Source organism: Geotrypetes seraphini, chromosome 8 (assembly GCF_902459505.1).
Source record: "Geotrypetes seraphini chromosome 8, aGeoSer1.1, whole genome shotgun sequence".
Classification (NCBI taxonomy): Eukaryota; Metazoa; Chordata; class Amphibia; order Gymnophiona; family Dermophiidae; genus Geotrypetes; species Geotrypetes seraphini.
The window spans coordinates 115,181,444-115,205,703 of NC_047091.1; the positions used below are offsets into that span (position 1 = coordinate 115,181,444).

The following is a 24,260-nucleotide window of genomic DNA, read 5'->3' on the forward strand; positions in this document are numbered from 1 at the left end:
GGCTGTTTTCTTTCAGTCTTAACATCTAAATATCATACAGGAAAAATACGTGTTATATAAACGCTGAAAACAACAAACATATGCAAAGTGCTTTCACAGGATTCATACTAAATCGCACTTATTATAAATATGGGAGTCACGTGATGCTGTGAACGGGGAAGGACGTGTTTCAACCCTGCTCTGGGAGCCTCAGGCCTCATCGACCTTTTATTTCCATTAAGAATTCGTGTGGTTAACCCTAGGATTGTGATAAACACGTGGTATTCTATGGACAGATATTTGACATTGCCACCAAGTCCTGTGATGGCTGCGAGAGGGGCGAAGAAAGATCGGGTAAAATCTGTGGAGGACAAGATGGCGGAGCGGCCTAGTAGTAGTTGCGCAGTTACCCAATTTTCTGAATCTGCTTTGGCGGATCTTACTGCGGCAATGGTGTCGGCTTTGGAGCCGCGATTCGAACAACTATCGGGGCATATGTCTCATCTTGAGCAATTGTTAACTGACACCACTCGGAGGACGATGGAGTTGGAATCGAGGGTTTCCACCGTCGAGGACGAGTCTCATGGATTTTGGGCGGAGTTAACTGCTTTACAAACTTTGGCCAGAGCTCAAGCGGATAAAATAGACGATCTTGAAAATCGTTCTCGGCGGGGAAATCTGCGTATTCTTGGCCTACCTGAACTCATTACTGATTCTGCTCTTCTTGGAGCTGTAGAGCATTGGATTCAACAGGCTTTCAGTTTTCCTGCGGGCTCTGGTGTGGTGCGCTTGGAGCGGGCGCACCGCCTGGGCCGTCGTCATGAAGGGGAGACTCGTCCCAGGCTGGTGCTGGTGAAATTTCATAATTATTTTCATAAAGCTGAAGTTTTGAGGCAATATAAATCTAAGCGTGGTGAAGTGAAATATGAAGATCATCTTATTCGTATATTTGAGGATTATTCTGCTGCCCTTATGGATAAACGCAGGCCCTTTCACGCAGTTTGTTCTAAGCTGGTTGAGAGGAAGCAGAAATTTATGTTTTTGTATCCAGCCATATTGAAGATTTTTTCGGAGGGCCAGTGGATTGTTTTTAATTCTTTTAAAAAGGCACAGGATTTTCTTAATTCACATCCGGTGGATGGTAGGTCAACGACCTGACTGTGTTATCCATTGTGGACATTGATTTTGAGGGTACCAGGAGTGATTTAAGTTTATTGAGGACTTGGGTTTTTCTATTCTGTTGCTTATTATGTATGGGCCTGGTGGATTCTTTTGGGTGGTGGGTTCCTTTTCATATGATTGCTGGGTTTTTGGGTCGGTGGGGCATGGGGTCCCTGTAGCACCAAGCGTGACTCCGCATTTCTCTCCGCTTTGGTTGGGGGGATGCTGTGGGTGGATTGTCTATTTGTGGGTATGGATCGGGGGTGGTTGGGATTGTTGATGTTTGTGGGATGTTTGAGAGTTTATGGGAATTTGTTGGGTTGGGTTTATTTTGGTGGGGTTTTGGTTTATTATTTGAGGCATGGTAGTGGTGTGGGTTTGTGTGGGCAGGAGCATTCTTGGAGGATTGTTTATTATTACTTTACAGGGGTCTCTCAGACAGGGGCTGGGGTCTGGTAGATCTTGTATTATTTTGTATTATTACTTGTATTGTTTTTGGTTTTTATTTGTTTTTTGGATTTTTAGGCTGTAATGAAGTCTCCTAGTTCTCTTAGGTTAGCATCTTGGAACGTCTCAGGTATAAATTCTCCAATTAAACGTTCTAAAATTTTGACATATTTAAATCGCACAGCAGTGGATATTGCATGCTTGGTAGAAACTAAATTATCTGCAGTAGAACATGTTAAACTGAAAAAAGATTGGGTTGGTGAGGTGTTTTTTGCATCTAATCAAAATAAGAAGGGTAGTGGGGTGGCGGTTTTGATTCGGAAACATCTCCCTTGCCAAGTCCATTGCCTGTCTGTGGATCCTTATGGTAGATATTTATTGTTACGTATTAAATATCAAACTAGTATTTTGTATCTTTTGGTTGTTTATGCTCCGAATGTTTACGAGCATGCTTTTTTTCAAAAATTGATTGGTTTGGTATCCCCTTATTTGGGGGAGTCTCTGGTGGTGTTAGGGGATTTTAATCTTGTGTCAGATCCTAGCCTTGATCGTACTCAGGGTAGTGGCACTCCGGTTATGGGACATAGAAAGGGGTTACCCTTCTTTATGCTGGCTTTACATTTATTGGATCCGTGGCGCTTACTACATCCTTTTGATTCTGATTATACACATTTGTCTCGAGCCCATGAAACTTGGTCTCGTATTGATTATATTTTTTTGACGCATGATTTATTTTCTTATGTTGTTGAGGCAGTAATTGGTTCAATGGCGTGTTCGGATCATTCGTTGATTTGGACGGATTTTCAGTTTCCGGGGGACCCGCTTTTGCGTCGTCCTTGGCGTGGCGTTTTCCTGCGTATTTGGCGTCTGACACACATTTTCAAAATTATCTTTATAATAAATGGGAAGAGTTTGAGCGTTTTAATGCACAACATCGTAATGATCCTTTGCTTTATTGGGAAACTCTTAAAATAGTTTTAAGGGGAGACATTATTGCCTACACGGTAGCTCGTAAAAAAAGATTAACAAAGGGTATTATTACTTTGGAGCGTAAATGTAAACGATTTAAATCTGTTTATATTTCCTCTCCCACGGTACATAATAAGGAAAATTATTTGTTCGCCCGAGCAGCTCTTAGTGCCCTTTTACATGACAGAGGAAAACAGTTTTTTTATTTTAGGGCTCATACGTATCATTGATATGGTAATAAACCGGGTCGTCTTTTGGCTAATATCTTGAATGCTGCTAATAGAAGGAGTTTTATTTCGCTTTTGGAATCCGCGGGGGGTGATAGAGTGACATCTACTGCTGATATCGCAAGGGTCTTTTATGATTATTTTAGTCAGTTCTATGCGGAAACACCGTTAGAGTCTGGTCCGCCTCTGGTTGATTATTTGGCTGATGCGGGGTTACCGTGCTTTAGTGCTCGTCATTTAATTGCTTTAAATAGTCCTATTTCTGGTTTAGAGATTCAGAAAGCGATCAGGGCGATGAAGAGTGGTACGGCTCCCGGTAGGGATGGTTATTCTTCTGACTTTTACAAGCTTGTTTGGCATTTGGTGCCGAATCCCTTAATGGATTATTATACTGCTGGCATTACTGCAGGTGGTTTTCCGGCCCCTGCTAATCAGGCTTTGATTACATTGATTCTTAAACCTGGTAAACCGGAACATCGTCCTGATTCTTACCGCCCTATATCTCTCATTAATGTGGATTTGAAAATATTATCTCGGATTTTGGCAACTAGGTTGGCTGCTTTTTTGCCAGATTATATTTGTGCAGAGCAGGTTGGTTTTGTTAGGGGAAGGCAGTCTGTTTTAAATGTGCGGAAGGTACTGTTGTCGGTAGCGCATTGTCAGCTTGTACAGGAACCTTTAATTTTAGTAGGGTTAGATGCGGAGAAGGCATTCGATCAAGTTAGTTGGGCATATCTTTTTCAAGTCTTAGATTATATGGGCCTTCAGGGGTGGTTTCGACAGGTGTTAACTGCCCTTTATGTGTCACCTTCAGCGGCTTTGTTGGTAAATGGTTGTATTTCTGCTCCCTTCTTAATTCACAGGGGAACGAGACAGGGGTGTCCCCTTTCTCCTTTGTTGTTTTTGTTATATCTTGAACCCTTATTGCGAACCCTTCAAAATGATCCAGATGTGGTTGGGGTCCAATTTAAATTGGGCTTAGTTAAATCTTTGGCCTTCGCAGATGATGTGCTTTTGGTCTTAACTAATGTACAGTCTTCTTTACAGCATGCTTTGGGGGTTTTGGAGGAATTTAGTTATTATTCTGGATATCAATTAAATGCTCATAAGTTGGAAGCCTTAGCGATTCCTTTATCGGTGCAAACTGATTGGGAAGGCCCTTTTCCTCTTAAATGGGCTGATGGCAAGATTAAGTATTTGGGTATATGGATTTCTGGGACCCTGTCTGATTTACCTTTGCTTAATTTGGAGCCGCTGCTTCAGGGCACAGAAACAAAATTACGTATTTGGCAATCCTTTCCCCTCACTTTAATGGGTCGTATTGCTTTATTTAATATGATTGTTGTACCACAATGGTTATATGTTTTTCAAATGTTGCCATTATTGTGTTCTTCGGTTTATCGTCTTCAGAGAGCTATTCAGCACTTTTTGTGGTCAGGTAAACGTGCGCGTATTTCTTATACGACTCTTACATTGTCTCGAGATAAGGGAGGGTTAGGATTGCTTAATATTCATAATTTTGCGATGGCTTGTCAGTTATGTCATCTTAATGATTGGTATAGAGGGACTTCTTACTTTTCTATTACACCTGTGGAGCTTGAACTCCTTGCTCCTTACACTGTTAGTACTCTTTTGCATGCTCCCGTTCGGTATTTAACATGGGTGTTGTCCCAATATCCTGTTTACCATTCGGTTCATCAGGCTTGGCAATGGACTTGTGCATTTTTTGGACTTTCCTCCGTGAGTTCCCCTTTATTGACCATCAAAGGTAATCCGCAATTTGTCCCGGGATTGGAATCCTCGTTGTTTGATTCTTGGGTTGGGAAAGGGGTGGTATATCTTCATCATGTTCTTACTGCTGCTGGACAGTTGTGTCCATTTCCTAATTTGGTCCAGGAGTATGGGCTCCTTCCTGGAGATGTGTTTCCTTATTTGCAATTGCAACATTATGTTCGCACTTTACCATCTGAAACTTTAACGATGTCTGTTTTTGATTCTCTGAAGGAGGCCTGTTGTTTGGAAGCGCAATCTTTAATTCCTTTGCGTTTTTATCATAAAATTTTGTTGGAGGAAGCCCCGGAATATGATTTTGCTTCATTGAGTGACCGGTGATCTCTTGATTTGGGAATTCTTATTTCAGTTGACTTATTACGGTCTTTTTTGAAGTCATTGCGGCAATCCTGGGCTTCTATTCCTTTGATTGAATTGCAATATAAACTGCTGATGCGTATTTACATTTCTCCGGCTCGGGCTTATCGTGTGGCCCTTCATCTAGATTCTTGTTGTCCTAAATGTGGGGGGGTGAATGCCACCTTGAGGCATATGTTTTATTCTTGTCCTGTGGTGTTTCGATTTTGGACCATTCTTCATCGACATATTGCACGCCTTTGGAATACTAGATGTCTGCCTCATCCGAAGATGCTTTTTTCTACTTCCTTATTGGCTCATCCTATACCGAGACGTATTCGTCTTTTTCTGAAGCGTACATTATTGTTGGGGAAAAAGTCAATTTTGGTTCACTGGATGGATGTAACCCCCCCCCCCCCACACACACACATTATCGCAGTGGCGTTCTTTGGTGATTTATCAATTAAAGATGGAATGATTGCATATTCATGAGATGGATTCTGCTCAGGGACGTACTTTACAGCTTATTTGGGAGCCTTTTTGGGTCTTCTTGACCGGGTATGCTCGTAGCCATGTTTTGAATATTTGATTGTGTAGCCCTGTCCGATTCAGTTCCTGTAATGTTATTCCATGTCTTTTTTTTTTTTTTTTTTATGTTGAGGGTGGGGGGTAGGGGGTGCTTGTTTTATTATAAAACTTGGTCAGTGTTACTTGTTTTCTATGTATTGCATTTGTACTATGTTTTTCCTTTTGACCAATAAACAGTTTTGAATATAAATATGCAATTATTTTGTGTGGGGAAAAACCCCCTCAGATGTCTATGGTGAGCTCTCAGGGCCAAATTCTGTAAAGGACATATGAAAGTTAGGCAATTTTTAGATGTCCAGCAGGAAAATGCTGTGCGCGATTCTATAACGCACATACGTACTATAGATAATCGTGCTCAGTGCCGCTCAGCGAGTCTAGATGTGTCTAAATAATTAGTTGTCCTTTACAGAATCAACTTTTAGGCGTCACATATACATCTTCACAACGTCTATAATGTTATTGCATCTCATGATGCCATTAGAATGACAATTTTATGCTGTTTTTCATGAAAATTGTATGCAGTGAATTGCTGGCACCACTATTATATTTTATTTATCTTTTAACCCTTTTTTTATTTTGCTTCTGTCATAGGGAGCAGAGTGGGATTCAAATCATCAATGTCAGGATGCTAAGGCTGTAGCTCTAACCATTGCATCACACACACTCAGATAGTAAGGATATAGGAAGGGGCACTAAGGACATAGGAAGAAGGCACTGGGGGCACTAAGGAAATGGGAAGGGGCACTAAGGACATAGGAAGGAGGCACTGGGGCACTAAGGACATAGGAAGGAAGGAGGGAGGGAATAGAAAGAGACAATTGTTGGGCCTGAATGTAGAAAGCGGCCAAGGGGAGAGAGAGAAAGAAAGACAGACAGACACATCTACTCTAGCACCCATTAATGTAACGGGCTTAAACACTTGTATATATAGATATTGCATACTAAATCCTTTATTTTTAGTAAGAGGGCTGCTTGCAAAAGCAGGTCTACTTTTGAGTGTGAGTTGGGCGCTAGATAGGCTTCAGTTAGATGGACGTGATTAGACATCACTTAGGTGTGCTTGAGGCATCCTCCTATAGGTGAACGGGGCTTCTATTTTTTATGTTTAATAATGCATTACTTAAGTAAAGCACATTCAAAAAATATATTGCATATTAAAGCTTCTATTTTTTAGCACTTTCCTGTAAATTTTTTTTTGTGTGTGTCTGTATGTGGTGTTTAACGTGTCTGTATGTGGTGTTTAACTTGTTATGATTGTAATTTTTGTAAACCGTATAGTTAAATTTTTAAATAAATATATATTTTCTTTTCATGTGCTTTGCTTAAGTAATGCATTATTAAACATATTTTGAGCTTAATATCAACTTGGCGTCCTCTATAACCCCAAAAATAAAAGCCCCATTCACCTATAAGCAGATGCTCATGACACGCCTAAGTGACGTCCACCTAACTCGTGTCTACCTAGTGCCCAGCTCATGCTCAAAAGTAGACCTGATTTTGCAACGCCTACATTTTAGGTGTTAGGTAGACACGTTCGGGCACTGAGCGGCATGTGATTCTGTAAATGGACATCCAAATCGAAGCCACTCCCACACTATGCCATGCCCACGCCTATATTTTAGGCGTGACTTTTTACGATAGGCATCCACGAAAATGTGGACGTCTATTTTGAGAATTGAATCCAGCATGTGGACATCTAAGTTCCAATTAAATGCTTGTTAAAGTCATTAATTGGAATTATCCACTTTAGTTGGATGCCTAAGTCGATGGATGTCCACATTATGGATGCTTAAAGTTAGACGTCCTTTACAGAATTTGACTCTCAGTGCTCATCCAAGAACTTGCTGCTTGCCCCACATATCTCCCTGACTGTCATCCCTCTTATCTGCCATATCCTCAATTTATCGCTTTTCACAGCAACCGTTCCTGATGTCTTCAAACATGCCATAGTTACGTCTCTCCTCAAACAACCCTCACTGGACCCCTCCTACCCTTCCAACTATCACCCCATCTCCCTCATCCCCTTCTTAGCTACTTGAACATGCTGTTTACCACCTTGAATGTGCTGTTTACCGCCGTTGTCTAGACTTTCTGCCATTCCTAGCTATCATTGAGCCACTCCAATCAGGCTTTCACCCCTACACTCCACGGAAACTGCCCTTGCCAAAGTCTCCAATGACCTGTTCCTGGCTAGATCCAAAGACCTCTATTCTGTCCTCATCCTTCTTGATCTATCCACTGCTTTCAACATTATAGACCACTGCCTTCTCCTCGATACGTTGTACTCACTTGGATTTCAGGGTCCTGTTCTTTCTTGTTTCTCTTCTTATCTTCCTCCACTGCTATCCCGCTATCAGTCAGCGTTCCACAGGTCTCTGTCCTGGGACCTCTTCTTTTCTCCATTTATACCCATTCCCTTGATGTTCTGATCTCCTCCCATGGCTTTCAATATCACCTCTAAGGTGACAACTCCCAAATCTGCCTCTCCACACCAGAAATTTCTGTAGGAATCCAAGTCCAGATCTCAGCCTGCTTGTCTGACATTGCTGCCTGAATGTCCAGCCATCACTTAAAACTGAACATGGCCAAGAATGAGCTACTCATCCTTCCACCCAACCCTACCTCTCCTCTCCCCATGCTCTCTATCTCAGTGGATAACAATATCATCCTCCCTGTCTTGTCAGCTCGCAACCGCTGGGTCTTCTTTGATTCCTCTCTCTCCTTATCTGCACAAATCCACCAGACCGTCAAAACCTGCTGTTTCTTTCTTCTTAATATTGCCAAAATTTGACCCTTCCTCTCTGAGCACCCCACCAAAACCCTTATCCATGCCCTTATCAACTCTCACCTAGACTACTGCAACCTGTTTCTTACTGGTCTCCCATTATACCACATCTTCCCTTCAATTCATTCAAAATGCTGCTGCATGACATATTTGACTCACATCACCCCACTTCTCAAGTCGTTTCATTGGCTCCCTATCCATCTCCGCATACAGTTCAAGCTCCTCTTAATGACCTACAAGCGCATTCACTCTGTAGCTCTTCATTATCTTTCCTCCCTTATCTTTCCCTATACTCCTCCCCGGGAACTCCGATCATTGGGCAAGTCTCTCATGTCTGCGCCCTACTCCTCCACCGCTAACGCCAGACAACATCCCTTCTCTCTTGCTGCGCCGTACGCCTAGAACAGACTTCCTAAGTTGGTACATCGAGCCCCATCTCTGGTAGTATTCAAGAACAGACTAAAACCCCACTTTTTCATAACTCCCTCGTCCTAAAGCAGCCACTCTAGCTTCCTTATGACCCTGAGTTGGTCACTTGGCATCCCATTGCCCCAGGTAGAAAACTTAGATTGTGAGCCTGGTAGGGACAGAAATAGCAGCTCATATAAGGCGTACAGTGCTGTGTATGCCTAGTAGTGTTATAGAAATGATTCATAGGAAGAGGAGCACTAATAGCTCACCATAGACATCTGAAGTCTCCATGCAAATATAAATATATGATTTTTATTTTTTGTGATTAGTGTAATAGTGTAAATCCTATGACAGCATTTTGCATATGTTTTGTTGTGTTTTCAGACTTGGTGCAAAGATGGGACAGGTTCTATTCAGACTGTTCTTTTCACCTATAGCATCTTTTCAGGGGAAACTCTTGAAACTTGTCTTTTTTTTTTCCAGATGCAGATATGTGAATCAGGATTTTTCTTGAAAAACTGCTTGTAATATTCAACTTCTACCACCCATCCAGTGGCATAGTAAGGGGAGGGGGGTGGTCCACCCCTGGCACCCCTCCACTCTCTGGCACCTTTTCACTCCTCTTCCTGCTGCGCGTGCCCCTTCCCTTCCTCCATACCTTTTTAACTTTGGTGCAAGCAGCCATGAATTTGCTGCCTGCGTCGGCTTCGACGCTCTCTCTGATGTCACTTCCGGGACCTGCGCCTAGGAAGTAATGTCAGAGAGAACACTTAAGTCGATACGGGCAGTGGGTGCAGCTTGCAAAACTGGAGCGGCCTATACAATTTTAAAAAATCATCCCCACCCCCTTACCTCCCTTGCTGGACTTGCTGTGCCTCAAATCGCGGAAGTGCAGGGCAGGAAAGATCTTTTCGATCTCCAGTCCAGCCCTGCACTTCTTCCTGCATGCCTTTGCCATGCCTTTGCCGTCACTTCTCATAGGACTTGTGAGTCTCGTGAGAACTGATGGCAAAGGCATGCAGGAAGCAGAGCAGGGCTGGAGATTGAAAAGATCTCTCCTGCCCTGCACCACCACGATTTGAAGAGCAGCGAGTCCAGCGAGGCAGGCAAGGGGGGGAGGGGATGATTTTTTAAAATTGTATAGGCCGCCCCTTACTGGTAGATAAGCCGTGGCTAATACAATGGGGAGGCTTATCTACCATTTTTAAAACATGCATAGGCATTTTATGCGGCCTATATGCGGGGAAATACGGTAAGTGGGTGGCTACTTGCACCAAAGTTAAAAAGGTACGGGGAAGGGGCGCGCATGCGCAGTGGGGAAGAGGGTAGGGTATGGGCGCTACTCACCCTCACTACACCACTGCACCCATCCACGTTGTTTGAACAAACACTCATTGACTGTGAATACTGGAAAAACAACCTGAGTTTTATACTGAAAGGCCAGGCTTTGAAAGTAGTTGATTTATTTATCTGTTCTCTATGTTACCAGCACAAGATAAGCTGCGTTCTGTTGCAAAGAAAGTATATGAAAAGATTGACAGTGTGTACAAGGAGTTTATGTACAAACCAGGTAAACTTGCGTTAGACTCCGTGTCATGAATACAGAGCAGGCACTGACTTTCATGGATCAGAATAATAGTATGCATGGCTAGTAGCACCATAGATGTGTTTCATAGGTTCTATGCTGGAGATTTATGATACTTAATTATTCATTTTTCTATACCATTCTCCCAGGGGAGCTCAGAACGGTTTACATGAATTTATTCAGGTATTCAAGTATAATTCCCTGACTGTCTCGGTGGGCTCACAGTCTATCTGGAATGTTGGATGTGGCAGTAGAGGGAGTGGAAGAGATGTACCCTAGCTCTCTCTATCCCCTCTCCCTTTGCAGCAAGGGAGAGAGAGAGACATATTGCCAATGGGGGTGGAGGAGAGAGGAAGAAAGGTTGGACTCATGGAGGGCCAGAAATAGATGTTGGTTGGGTGGAGGGAATGAGGTCCAGAGGAGAGGAAGCATGCAAGAGGCAGAAAGAAAGAAATATTGGATGCACAGTCAGAAGGAAGTGCAACCAGAGACTCATGAAATCACCAGACTACAAAGGTAAGAAAAATGATTTTATTTTCAATTTAGTGATTGAAATGTGTTAGTTTTGAGAATTTATATTTGCTGTCTATATTTTGCACTATATTTGACTTATTTTTCTATAGTTGTTACTGAGGTGACATTGTATATTTTAAAATCATCTGCCTTGATCTCTTTGAAAACCCCCCGAATATAAATGTTAATTAACATTTTCTCTGCGTACAGTATACTTTGTGTTTTTTAATTTTGTGGTTATCATTATGTATGTTTAAATGTGTTTATTCATTTTAACGTGCAAAAAACAACAACAATCAGAATAAACAATACAGAATACAGACATATTTGCACAAAATCAGAATCATCCCACCCAACCCCCAACATAACCCCAAACAGAAAATCCCTGAAGAAATAAAAAAAATAAATACAAATAAATAAATAAATAAATAAATTAGGAGTTCAAAAGTCTGTTCCTGGCCGCTGGAGTAAGAGTCATCCAAAAGCGCTCCCAAATCACAGTAAATCTTCGGCCTGGTCCTGAATCAAGATCAGTGAAGTGCCGACGTTCCAAAGAGGCATGGATGATCATTAAAGATTTCCATTGGCTGTAGGTCGGGGCATCGCTAGCTAGCCATTGTAGTAATATTGCTTTTTTACCAAACAATGTGGCTCTAGCCAAAAAGGCTGACATGCCTTTAGGTTTGGGAGAGACAACAGCATGGAAACCAAAAAGCGCTCTAGGGGCTGGAGACCACCGTCGACCCCAAAGAGTGGAAATGAAAGATCCCAAACAATGTCAAAACTGAAGGACACCAGGGCAAAACCAAAACATATGGCCCAAGGATGCATTTACTTGCAAACATTTAGGGCATTGATGAGTCTGAGAAATATCCATCCGGTAGGCTCGTATGGGGGAAATGTAAAGATGTTACCATTATGTATTAATAAGATTATTGTGTATATATGAAAAATGGATGGTAGAAATTGCATTACAATTAGTACTATTATTATTGGGGTGGAGGAGTTTGGAGCAGAGCTTGGGCAGGGGGACTCGGTTGATATTTGTTAGACTTAGAGGGTACTTGGCTTGAAGAATTGAGAAACTCTGAACTAATGGAATTAGCGCATTAAATGCTAAGAATCCTTTTTTATACCTCTGGACTTCCTAGCCCTTAGTGCATGCTAATTCTGTTAACACACATTACCTTTATTTAGTAAAAGGGAGAGTAATTGGTTATAGAAAAAGAGTACCTGGCCCAGCCACATTGCCCAGGAGATAGGGGGCTCTTTTCAAAGCACCTAGACACGTAAAGTATCTAAGAACTTAAAAATGGTCACATGTAACTCACAGTTACCCTCAGAAGAGGGTTATACACGAATACATGATCAGCCTGTACTAAATCTTGATCCTGAGCGACCTGATATCATGCATAACAGAAACATGGATTCCTGACAATAACTCCCAGTCCTAATTAACTTATGCCCACTAGGATACAAAGAAATTTATTGCCCCAGAAAGGCAAAGAGAGGTGGAGGTCTCATATAAATGATTTCTTTCATTAACATTATTAGATAGCAGTAATGGACAGGGTCTGCAGTATGAAAAATCTAGAAGGAGAAAAAGACTTAGGAATACTAATAATGTACAAATGTTCTGGTAATTGGAAAAAGGTAGAGGACAGACCGTCTAATCTGATCTCTCATTATGCCACAACCTTTAGTCAATTAATAGTTTTAGGAGACTTAAACCTACATTTAGAAATACAAGATGATCCCAAAAGACGCACGTTTAAAAACCTACTGGAATAACTCAACTTTACTACTTTTCTAGGCAGTCCTACCCATAAGTGGTCACTGTCTAGACTTCATAGCTGATATATCTAAAAATCTAAATTTAAGCTTGATAGACCATGTTACATAGGAACCCGTCACCTGATCAGATGAACTACCAGTTAAATTTCTTACTGAAGCTGCCTATAACACCTGTAGTAGACACATCCAAGGTAAAGCATGGCAAGAACCCAGCAGAAGAGTTCAGGAGTGCAATTATGGACCGCTTAGAAACCATAGGCAAAGATATAGATAAGTCCCCCTTTTACAAAACCATAGCACGGTTTTTAGCGCCAGCCACAGCGATAAAAGTTCCAACACTAAAAGCCACGCTACAGTTTTGTAAAAGGGGGACAGTCTTAACCTCCTGGCATGACCTTACCACATCAGTTTTGGACAAGATTGCTCCAACCAGAAGTATTAAACCAAACTGGGAACCCCCCCCCCCCCCAATAGTTTTTAGAATTGCTAATAGCCTTTCTGTCACTTCTACTCTGGATTACGTATGTGTTGTGATCAGTTCATTCCCGTGAACTAGACTTGCAGAAGTGAGAATACTTGCAGCTTTGAGCATCTCCCATATGGAGACAGAACCTAGTGTTCCCTCCAGTGTTTTCTTCTGCAAGCGATCTAATTGTACAGCACTGGGGCTGGATGATGATGGATTTAATGTCTTCAGCCAAGAACAAAAAGGCCAAATGCTTCTTCAGTCGAAGGGAAGAACCAGGAAGCTCAGGGATGAATGTGTTGGTCTAACCCTGGCTGTGCACTGGTCTCCTTTACCTTATTAGCCCATGGTGGGCTAGGTCATCTGCAGAATTGCACTTAATCCAGGCCCTATGATCTTGGTGGCTCCAGAATGACCACACTAGCTTTGGTATGCGGACCTAGTAGGTCTTCAACAGGATGAAGATCTCCTGCCTCTCTATCACGGTCTTCTCAGGAGCCAGTTTCCAAGCAGAATCCAAAGCACTTCAGCAAAGGCTATTCCGACATGGTTATTGCCACACTGCTTCGGGTGAAAAAGCCCTCTCTTCTGGCAGCTTACGCAAAGGCCTGTTGGGCTTTCAGCAATGATGTGATAAGGACTGGATAGTACCGCTTCAGGCTCCTATTCCGGTCATCCTGGCTTTTCTTCAGGCTAGACTGGAAAAAGGCTTGGTTGTGGCTTCTCTCAAGGTACTTTCTTGGTTCCTAACATAAGATTGCAGGTCTTCACTGACGGCTCACCCTGATGTGATCAGATTCGTGTAGGGAGCTCTCTGGTTGAGGCCTCCACTGTAGCGTCCCTTTCCGACCTGGAACCTTAATGTTGTTCTAAAGGGTCTCGCTAGAGTTCCGTATGAGCCCCTCAAAGATGCTTCCCTTTTGGACCTCACAGTTAAAACTGTGTTTCTGGATGAGATTGTTTTGGCACGGCAAATCTCGGAGCTGCAGGTGCTTTCCTGCAGTCTTTCCTCAGAATCATGATGGTGTCTCTCTCATGCTGTGCCCTCCTTTCTTCCAAAGGTGGTGTCAGATTTCCGTGTCAACCAGGAGGTTTGTCTGCTTGTTTTTCAATCCATGGAGTCTGACAAGAGTTTTGAAGAAGCTGGACATCTGCAGGATTTTGCTCCAGTACTTAGCAGGGACAAATGACTTTTGACTTTCTGACCATCTGTTCATGCTTACAAGTCACTCTCAGCTTGACAAGCTGGCATCTAAGGCCTCTATTGCTAGATGGATTCACATAGCCATCTCTTCAGCGTACATTGCCTGCGGGAAGCAGCTACCAGTCTCTCTCAAGGCATACTAGTTCAGGAGGATGAAGTACAAAGGAAAAATATGATGCTCAGCGTCAGAGCTGTTACCAAAACGGCCAGCACTAAAAACTGCGCTACGGTTTTGTAGGAGGGGTGGGTGGGTTGTTATTTAATTAACAGTTCTTTTCTTTTTATATTTTGCATTGTTAATCTCTGAGTTCTTTTGTTAAGCAGTATAGCAATTGTGAAATAAAATGTAAATTGTAAACATTCTGCTGCTGAGTTCCTGCTCCCCACTCCATCACCACCAAGCTGCTGTACAATCCTAGTTGACACAAAGAGTGCACAGGCTGTCAGATCTGGCTGTTCAGTTGCCTGAGTTTCATATTACACAATGTTCTGTTCACCAGGACCAGGACCAGCCTGTTCATATCCCCTCTCTAGCTGTCAGGCTGTAGGAAGGACATTTTGATATTAACAGGATAGGAGACTGCCCAAAACTCCGAAAGCCATGTTCTTAAGAACAATGCCACAAATCAAATAACTGCAGAGGCTAAGGCAGGGGTAGGGAACTCCGGTCCTCGAGAGCCGTATTCCAGTCGGGTTTTCAGGATTTCCCCAATGAATATGCATGATATCTATTTGCATGCACTGCTTTCAATGCATATTCATTGGGGAAATCCTGAAAACCCGACTGGAATACAGCTCTCGAGGACCGGAGTTCCCTACCCCTGGGCTAAGATATCAGATGAGTTTAAGTAGGTCTGATGCCATTTCTGACATCATGACCATCCTGAACTATTTTGCCTCAAGAAATTATTTATGTAGGTAATCTATGGCACACTCACCCACACAGGATTTCAGAGTGGCTACTACTATAATTTTATAAATGTAAGTCTTTACTGTGCATTTCTTAATGAATACAAGATGGCTGCTATTATCCTATGTATTTTCAAATGACTGTACAGACTCCAGAGGATAGTGGTAGAACTAAAGAGGACAGGTGCAGGCAAGAAGAGGCAATTAGAAAAAAAAACAACATAATCAAGAAAAGCTATACACCAGGGGGCTCATAATTGAAAGAGAAAAACGTCCAAAAACCAGCCTAAGTGGGCTCTTGGATGAACATTGTCAAAATACGTCCAAGTGCCGATAATGAAAACGGATTTTGGACGTATTTCTAAATGGCCTAGGCCTTCATAGTGCCGCTGAACGACCAAAGCTAAACGGGGCATTTCAGGAGGAGTGTTGAGGGTGGGAGTTGGGTGAGACGTGGGCCAGCTTAGACTTAGTCGTATAGCATGTATAACCGAAAGTTATACAGCCCAGCATAGACAAAACTTGAACGTTGTGACTTAGACCATTTAAAGTAACCAGATAAGCACTGCAAACACATAATACAGACCCCCACACACTACCCCAGTGATCACCGACCCCCCCAACCCCATAAAAATCATAATCACACCTTTAAAATTCAGCCTCCAGCCCATCATCACCTGGCAGCCTGACATAGGAAAGCCTAGTCGTCCAGCACAGAGACAGCTTAAGCTGTCTTGGGGGTGGGTTAGGGACCCATGGAGTGAAAGACCCATGCCCATAAGCCCCTGTAATCACTGCATTGATAATGAAAATGTGCACACCCCTATATACCCCAAAACCCTTTTTGACTGGCATATAAGTGGCTCCTGCAGCCATAAGGGCTATTGGAGTGGTAGATAAGCAGGTCTAGGGGATTCTGGAGGTGGTTTGGGAGGCTCACCATGACCTATAAGGGAGCTGTAGTGAGGAGAAGACATGGCACCCTTTTTGTGAAGTTCACAGCAGTGCCCTGTAAAGTACCCCACTATTTAGGTGCCATGTCTGGGTGTTCAGTCCATTACTTTGCAGACCCCTCCAACGTCCAATAGGGCTTGTTCTAGGCATTTTTGACTTGGACAAAAAGTTGGACGAAAATGTGGTATAAAGATGGACGATTTAGCGACTTGGATGATCAGATCGGCAGGACGTATAGTTAGACGATTTTCGAAACAAAAAAAATTTTGGACGTATTTTTCGAAAATGTGTTCTAGGCTGTTTTTACTTTGGACGACTTGCAACTTAGACGAAAACGGACATAGACGTTCCTTTCGATTATGCCCCTCCATATGTTTGAATAGTGTGATTTCAGTGAAATATCTCAAAACCTGAACTTTGATTAGCAGCAGAACATAGCTGAACATGTTTAAATGTCAGCATAGGAATGGATGCCTGAGTAGGGGGAGACAGAGCAAAATCTGAAAAATAGATCCATAGAGGAATAAGAATGTTTGCATGTCATAGTAAGATGTTGGAAGGGGGTGTTGTTCATGTATCACTGCTGTTCCCCATGCAGGTGTTTTCCCTCAGATTCTGAGCTCAGTTTTAAAGGCCCAGACCCTTATGCTGCGGGATGAGATCATTGAAAGTGAGTTCTGATAATTGTTCTGGCTGAGTACAGGTGAAAGTGAGTGTGTTAAATATTTTCTGTGGGTCTCTTCAAATCTTCTGGCCAGACCTCTTGCTGCCTGATTGCATAACTAGAAAAATGTGCTGTATTAGAATCAGACATTTCCATTGGTGGCTTTGGGACTCCAGTTCAACAGAAACCAGTCTTTTCTGAAGTTATGCTCTGTGAGCCTTCATTTGCCATTACTCAGTTTCTTTTGCTCTGCCCAGGGGCAAAAGAGCTATCCTTTCAAATCTCCTTCCTCTACAGACTTCTGTTTATGCCTGATTCCTCTGCCAAAATAATAGTTGGCAGTGCACCAAAATAAGAGTTAGCTTTGGGGACACCACAAAAAGGGAAGGGCATTAAGTTACTTAACACCACTCACCAGTTTTATGTTGCTTTGGCAGGCAGACTCAACTGTGAGAGGCAATGTGGTGAGTGAGATTCCTTTGACTGGAAACAGATGCTATAAACCTGCCTTCTTTAGCACCCACCAAATCAATCCACGAAATGCAAGTTGAGTCATTTGACCAGCAGGTGGCATAGAAAACTACAGAAGTGTGATTTGTTCTATAAAGATACTGTATAATTTTCATATACCTCAGTATTTTTCTATCTCTAGCAGATGAAAAGTATTTGGTAGTGCAGCCCCTAGATAAAGGGCTGAGGCCTGCAAGTGGAACTCAGTTGAACAGAAAGTGCATTGGGTAAGTGCAGAGTGTTAGCTATGAGGGGAGGGTACAACCAGTGGTATGGCTGTTTGCCCCCCCCCCCCCCCATGTAGATCTTCATTTTCTTAAAAAAGGCTGCACTTCAAGCATTACATTAAATATTTGCATCTCAGATATACATAGAAAAAGGTTCATTGTGGTTTAACAAATAGAGTTAGAAATACCTAGGAATTAACAACCTCTGACAACCTCTGACAAAGATCACATAAAAAGTTAAAAGTTATTTGATATAAATTTCTGATATAACGTTTTCAAAGATTTCAAAACAACTTATAATGGGACAGTTGTCTAAGCTCTGCTGGTAAAGTATTCCACCATTTGGCTCTCTGATATGAGAGGCAAAACTGACATGTTTTTATACTGTATCCTTTTATGGTTTGGAAAATGAGGATTTAAATAATGGCTGGATGAACAGTCATTGACGCTTAGCTATTCTATAAGCTCATATGGTTGTTTGAAATCTTTGATGAACAAATCTTTTGAATTTATAACAATAAAGTTTTGCAATGATCTTCCAACTGTACTAAGAAAAGTTTCTTCTTGTATCTTTAGAAAAAATTTGTAAAACTTTTTATTTTTAATGATTGTTAAATTAATAATTTTGTATGGACACAATATTTTCTAAATTGTTGTTATTCACCTAAAATCTATTGTAAGAATAGTGCAGAATATAAATAAATAAATAAGAATAGAATAGAATAGAATGATTTCTGCTTGGAAAAATCTATTACAGGGGTGTCAAACTCTGGCCCACAGTGTAATTAGATTTGGCCCGCGAGTTAATACCCTTTATGTTCCTTCAATGTCCACCATCTCTCTCCCGGACTCCCGGTCTCACCTTCAAAGCAGCCTGCAGAGGATCGCTGGTCAGCTGTAGTGATCCTAGCAGGCTGCCGTCGACCTCTGCAGCATGTTCCCTCCGCCACAGTCCCGTACGTCAGAGGAGGGGTGGGACCACGGCAGAGGGAACGTGCTGCGGAGGCCGATGGCAGCCTGCTAGCACGCCTTTTTAAAAGGAGCCCTAAGTATCTTAATAAAAAATTTGGCTCAGCCACTTATGTGATTGAGTTTGATACCCCTGATCTATTACATTACACATATATTGAAGGGCTTATTCCTGAAATAAGAGAAAACAGCATGTATAATTTAAAAATAGCCCTGGCTTCTATTGGGAGCAATGAAGTTCAACAAATAATGGTGCTATTTTATCAAATTTATGGGTCAACCATAATAATCCTGCTGCTGTGTTCTGAAGTTCAATTTTTTGTATGCTGTCTTGACAGCATATATACAAGATATTAAAGTAACCTAACTGTGATGGAATAAGGGACTGAACCACCCATCTAAATTGATAGCATTCTAAACAACTGCAAATGTGCTTCCAGTTTTTCAAAATCCAGAATTGCTTGTACTTGTGATTTAAAGGTTAGATATTAAGTTGAGATTCTAATAATTCCTTCTACTATCTACTCCAAAGTTTGTCCCCATAAACCTTTTTTTCCTTATTCAATTTTAAGCACCCAGTATGAAAACTAATTTTCCGCTAGATGTAAACAACTCTGTATAGTGAGTTGTACTGTTGTGATATTAAAATTAGTGTAATGTCATCCATGTAGATAAAGTGCCAAATGCCAATATCACAGTGGCTTCCAACCTTTTTCATATAAAGGGCTGCAGTGTGACTATGAGAAAGCTCTCAGGGCCACCAAAAGATTTCAAGCTTACACATACTAATTTTATGAGCAGTTTGTCCAGACTGGGTATTAAACATTAAAAATTAATACTAATCTATAATAATAAAACCCTAGACGCGTATGCACACTTGAAACTCTGTGCCTCCGTATGCGCTGAGCAGGGAGGAATCACCGAGCAGGGAAGCAGTGCAGTGGCAGCAGTCCTGACCCACCAACCCCCCATTCCTTACTGGCACTGCGGGCAAGTGATAGAGGACGATGAGCTGGGGAGGTGACCGCGGCGGAGCCCAAGTTAGGGGTTTGCGGCAGTACCTGCACGCCATTGGGTGACTTGAGGCTGGGCGTGTAGGAGCCACAGCCGCTGTCTGTCTCGCTGTGAAGGTTCAGTTTGTCGGTGTGGTCCACGTAGTCGGAGTCACCTGGCGGCAGCAGCAGGGGGCAGGTAGCGGAGGGGCAGGTGCTCGGCGTCCAGGGTCTGCAAAGCGATGGTGCGAGTGCACAGAAGGCAGACATTGTGTGAGCAGGGCAGGATGACTGGCTCTCGAAATAGGCAGCCGCACACTGGGCACTTCAACGCTTCCTCCATGGCTGCTCGATGAAACGCAATGAAAGGGGAATGATGCGAATAATTAACAAGCAAACAAAATAAAACTGTAGTGAATGCCTTTTCTGTGACACTGGGTGCGATTCATATAATCTGTGCTACTGGCAGATGGATGCACACACCCCTTAAACCGTTGGCTCCGGTCCTCTCCTTAAGGAATGTCTGGGGAGCCGTTCCAGAAGGCCAGACCCACGCGGAGGGAGGACAGACCTGTGGGGGCGGTGGACCAGGTGTGTGTGTGGAAGGTCCATCACGGTGAAGGGCTGGGGAAGGGCAGCCTGCCAAAGATTCAGTGCAATGAACAGAGAAGAGGTAGGTGGGGGAGGGGGTGGGGTTTGAATTGGTGCAGGCTCTGGTGTTGGGGTGCGGTTGGATGAAGAGGATTAAAGTAGTGGGGAGGGGGAGAGTCGCAGTACCGTGGAAAGGGGCAGGGAAGAGACAAGATAGAAATTGGTCCTGGGGTGGGGTACAAGAGAGAGGGTAAAAAAGGAAGAGAAGCTGGGTGGGGGTGGAATATAGGGACAGGAAGAATGACCTTGGAGGCAATGGAAGGAAGGATAGATAGGAATGGAGCTGGGACTGAGAGGGTGATAAATGCAGTGGAGGATCGATGAGGGCCAAAAGGGTACAGAGGACTAAGAAAATGGTGATGGATAGCGCCGGGAGCCAATAGAAGAAAGAAAGAAAGACATAAAGACAGACGGGGGCAGGGAGAGAAACAGAAAGAAAGAAAGATAGACAGGGCAGAGAGAGAAAGAGACAGAAAGAAAGAAAGATGGGGGCAGGGAGAGAGACAGAAAGAAAGAAAGAAATTCTACACATCTATTCTAGCATCTGTTAAGGTAACGGGCTTAAACACTAGTATTCTATAAAACATCATGATTATATTTTAAAAAACAGCACAAAAATATATAACCCTTTGGATAATAGCCAATACTATCCTAAAAATAATAATGATGAAATCCAATTGACAATTGGCTAACACACTTAGTCCCTTGGACGGAAAGTCTGAGCTGGGAAAGAATAAATAAAATAGAAAAAGTTCATTAAATAATGAGCCCTTGATGAATAAACGGGAGATTGTGGCTCGGGCAGTGTCTCATAGGTGACCAGCACCAGACCACAGTCTAAATGAGAACTGCCCCATCATTTAGTCCATTGTGAAATTGTCAAACATGTGAATAAAATCACACTCCTAGGAAAAAAATGTTTTCAGACTTATACACCAAGAGAGAAAGGTGGGAAACCAACCCAGTACAATATAATATAATATAATGCTATATAATATAATAATATAAAGTGCAGAGTGATGAATGACAATGTAATAAAAATTGAATCTAATGTGCAATCCCTGCCCTGCATCAAAAACCCTGCTCTCTGCTGCCCTGCTCTCGCCCCCGAAAGGAATCAGCAACCCGACTCTCCAGCTCTGCCCCAAAAATAATCAGCACCCTGATTCTCCTGCTCTCTGCCACCCTTCCCTGCAGTGTGAGCCCACGGTTTTAACGGGGCAGCACTGCGGGGAAGAGAGCAGGAGAGTTGGGGTGGCACAGGCTCGCAAAAAACCTTCTGGATACTTGTCTTTTCCTCCCCTTTCTCCTTGGTGTGCCACTTTAATGCAGCGGCAATCTCTGCAAAACTTGAAGGAGCACGGAGCGCATGCGCAGACCATCCACAGGCAAAGTAGGTGGTCTGGGCATGCGTCGGGATCGCTCTTCAGCGTTCTATGTATTCGGTTGGGGGCATGACTCCGATCACCTTCATTTGCATGAGGGTGCTTTGTGAATCAGCCCCCCACCCACGGATCAGATCGGATCGCTCACGGATCAGATTGGATCCATGGACATAGTGAATCTAGCCCCTAGACACATTGCACCAGATTGGTAGATTAGATTCTTATATCAATAATCTTTCTGGTAGATGTGTCTAGGAGTCCCGACACACCACCCTGTCAGAATCGCCTGCTTAAAATACTGAACGTTAAAACAAAAAAGTGAGTCTCTCAGAGTGTAGATGCTGGTTGCACTTTGACAGGTGGGTTGTTCATTCCACCTGGGTTTGTTATATGGGTTGATTCCTGGTTCAATTTTGTCTTACAAAGCCGAACAGAAATGTATTATCGGAGATGTTCCCCCGTACCCTCCATCCTCCATTTCTTATGTAATGATCAATTGCTTTGGTACAAACTGAAGGAGGCACTACAGCCACTGGAGAAGGAGGTGGAGTTGAAGAATGTAAATTTCAACCTTCTGCAACATAACTTGCGAGAAGGAGGATATTACCTATAGTCAGGACTTCTAGACACATCTACAAGAAAGAAGATTATTGAGGTAAGAACTAATCATTCATTATGCTTTACAAAGGTACCACTACTGAGGAGGTGCTCAGTATGATGGTACAGCAGAGCACACGTCTGTAGTTTTATATCCACTTGTTGGTCAGTGGACTTAACCTGCACTTCCTGGAATGATTTGGTGTGACTAAAAGAAAGAAAATTGGAAGGTAAGATCTAATTTCTCCATTTTTTTACTGCTAGTACCTGCTTCAGTGATTAACAACAATAGTAAAGTGTGAACAAGGTTTCCTTCTCTGCTTAATTTTCCTTTTTATTTCACAGGGATCTACAAATATGACACAATCTCCTGCATCACTTGTAATGCTTCTGTAACCATTTGCTTTGGATACAATTGTGGGTAAGAGAATCCTGCCTAGAAGCTGGAAAGAAACTTGAGTCTGTGACATCATAGGAAACAACTTTTCTAAACAATTGGGAAGTACCATTATGTAAGCATATGAACAATTGTAGCAATGTTTAAGCACCCATGGATCTTGCACCTAAGCACAGCATGGCTTCAGGGATTAAGTTAGATTAGATAGTTTTATATTCTGTTCCTTAATAAGTACAGAATAACAAGAGGGAAAACATGACATAGAAGAACTAGTATTCAGAGGTTCACAGAGGAGTGTTCATTGACTCCAGTCCTGTATGTAACCCGTTCCATACAGGGAGACAGTGAATGCAAGAGAGTATTTATCTTCAGAAAACACTTCATAAGATCTATATTTCAAAAACCCACTAAACCAATTTTTTACATTGCTCCTGATCCCAATAGAATCCATGCAGCTTAATAATAGGTCATGAGCCACCAAATCGAAAGCACTACTCAGGCCCAGTTGTAATATCAGGGCACTAGGGCACTAGGGTGCTAAACAGAATTGTAATCTGATTCAGAAGTGATGCTATATTCTTTCTGTACTGTATCCTGATCAGAACCCTGATTGGTGATCATACAAAATATTGAATTTATCCAAGTATCTTATCAATTCAGTATTGACTAACCCCTCTATTACCTTTTCAAATAGTGGGATGCTAGCTACTGGTCTATAATTATTCTCACACTTAAGTGTAATTATACACAATAGGTGTAATTATAATTCTTCCTAAATTTTGCTTAAATTGTCCCTTTTGCAGTTGAAGTGTAATCCATTTAAAAAGATTTGTTTTGAAATTAACCGGTGCATTTCTCAATACGTTTCTTGGACAAATATCTAAATGACAATATTTTTTAGGATATTTCAAATATAATTTACAGAATAAATCCCACTCTGGGATAGCAAAATGTTCCCAAAACATATCTGTCTTAACGCCCTCTAGCTGTCCTGTGGAATAAAAAGAATCAGACACTTCAATAACTTTGTCATTAAAACTATATGTGAATCTGTAGCATCTATAGCTTGGTCCTTAAAAAATGTTTGTAACCCACTGATTTTATTTTTAAAGAATTCCGCCAACTTATTAGCAGGCGGAATAGCTTCCTTTTTTGATCGCTTTTTTGAATCGGTCTCAAACAACCCATGAACCAAATTAAAAAGTGCCTTACTATTTATCTTAACAACTCCAATCTTGTCCCTATAGTAACTATTACTTTTTTCTATAATCATAACTTTATATTCCTTAGGTTTCAAGAAGATTACAGATAATATAAAATACAGCAATAAAAATTATTACTAATTTTAAAAAATATGATCATGTTACACCACTTCTACAAGCAGCACATTGGTTACCAATTACACATAGAATAACTTTTAAATTATACTGTTAACTTTTAAAATTCAACAATCTAATGCTCTGATATTTTTGGATCATCTCTTGATACCGTATTCTCCATTCAGGGCACTTAGATCAACAGAACAACATTTACTGACTATCCCTTCTTTAAAAGTAATAGGGACCAGGAGATCTAATATTTTCTTGGTTATATCACCCCAGCTCTGGAACAATTTACCAATATACTTACGCAATGAATCCTCTTTAGAAAAATTCAAGCGTTCTTTAACAAGTTTCCAGTATAAGGATGCATTTGAAATATAGATAGTATAACTTACCAATCATTAAATCTCTTAGATCCTAATTAGAC

General features: G+C 42.0%; 1 protein-coding gene across 9 annotated transcripts in view; it reads left to right on the forward strand.

Moving 5' to 3' along the window:
* IZUMO4 (IZUMO family member 4) overlaps nt 1–24,260 on the forward strand; it is a 45,350-nt gene that overhangs the window by 1,100 nt on the left and 19,990 nt on the right. For 5 of the 9 annotated variants that reach the window (XM_033956083.1, XM_033956084.1, XM_033956090.1 and 2 more), the window contains exons 2-4: nt 16,718–16,789; nt 17,221–17,247; nt 22,460–22,535. In XM_033956083.1, the coding sequence (XP_033811974.1) occupies nt 16,718–16,789; nt 17,221–17,247; nt 22,460–22,535 (175 nt within the window). Of the gene's footprint in view, nt 1–9,874; nt 10,265–16,717; nt 16,790–17,220; nt 17,248–22,459; nt 22,536–24,260 lie in introns of those variants that run through there. The other 4 variants (XM_033956091.1, XM_033956092.1, XM_033956086.1 and 1 more) reach the window with 4 other exon arrangements.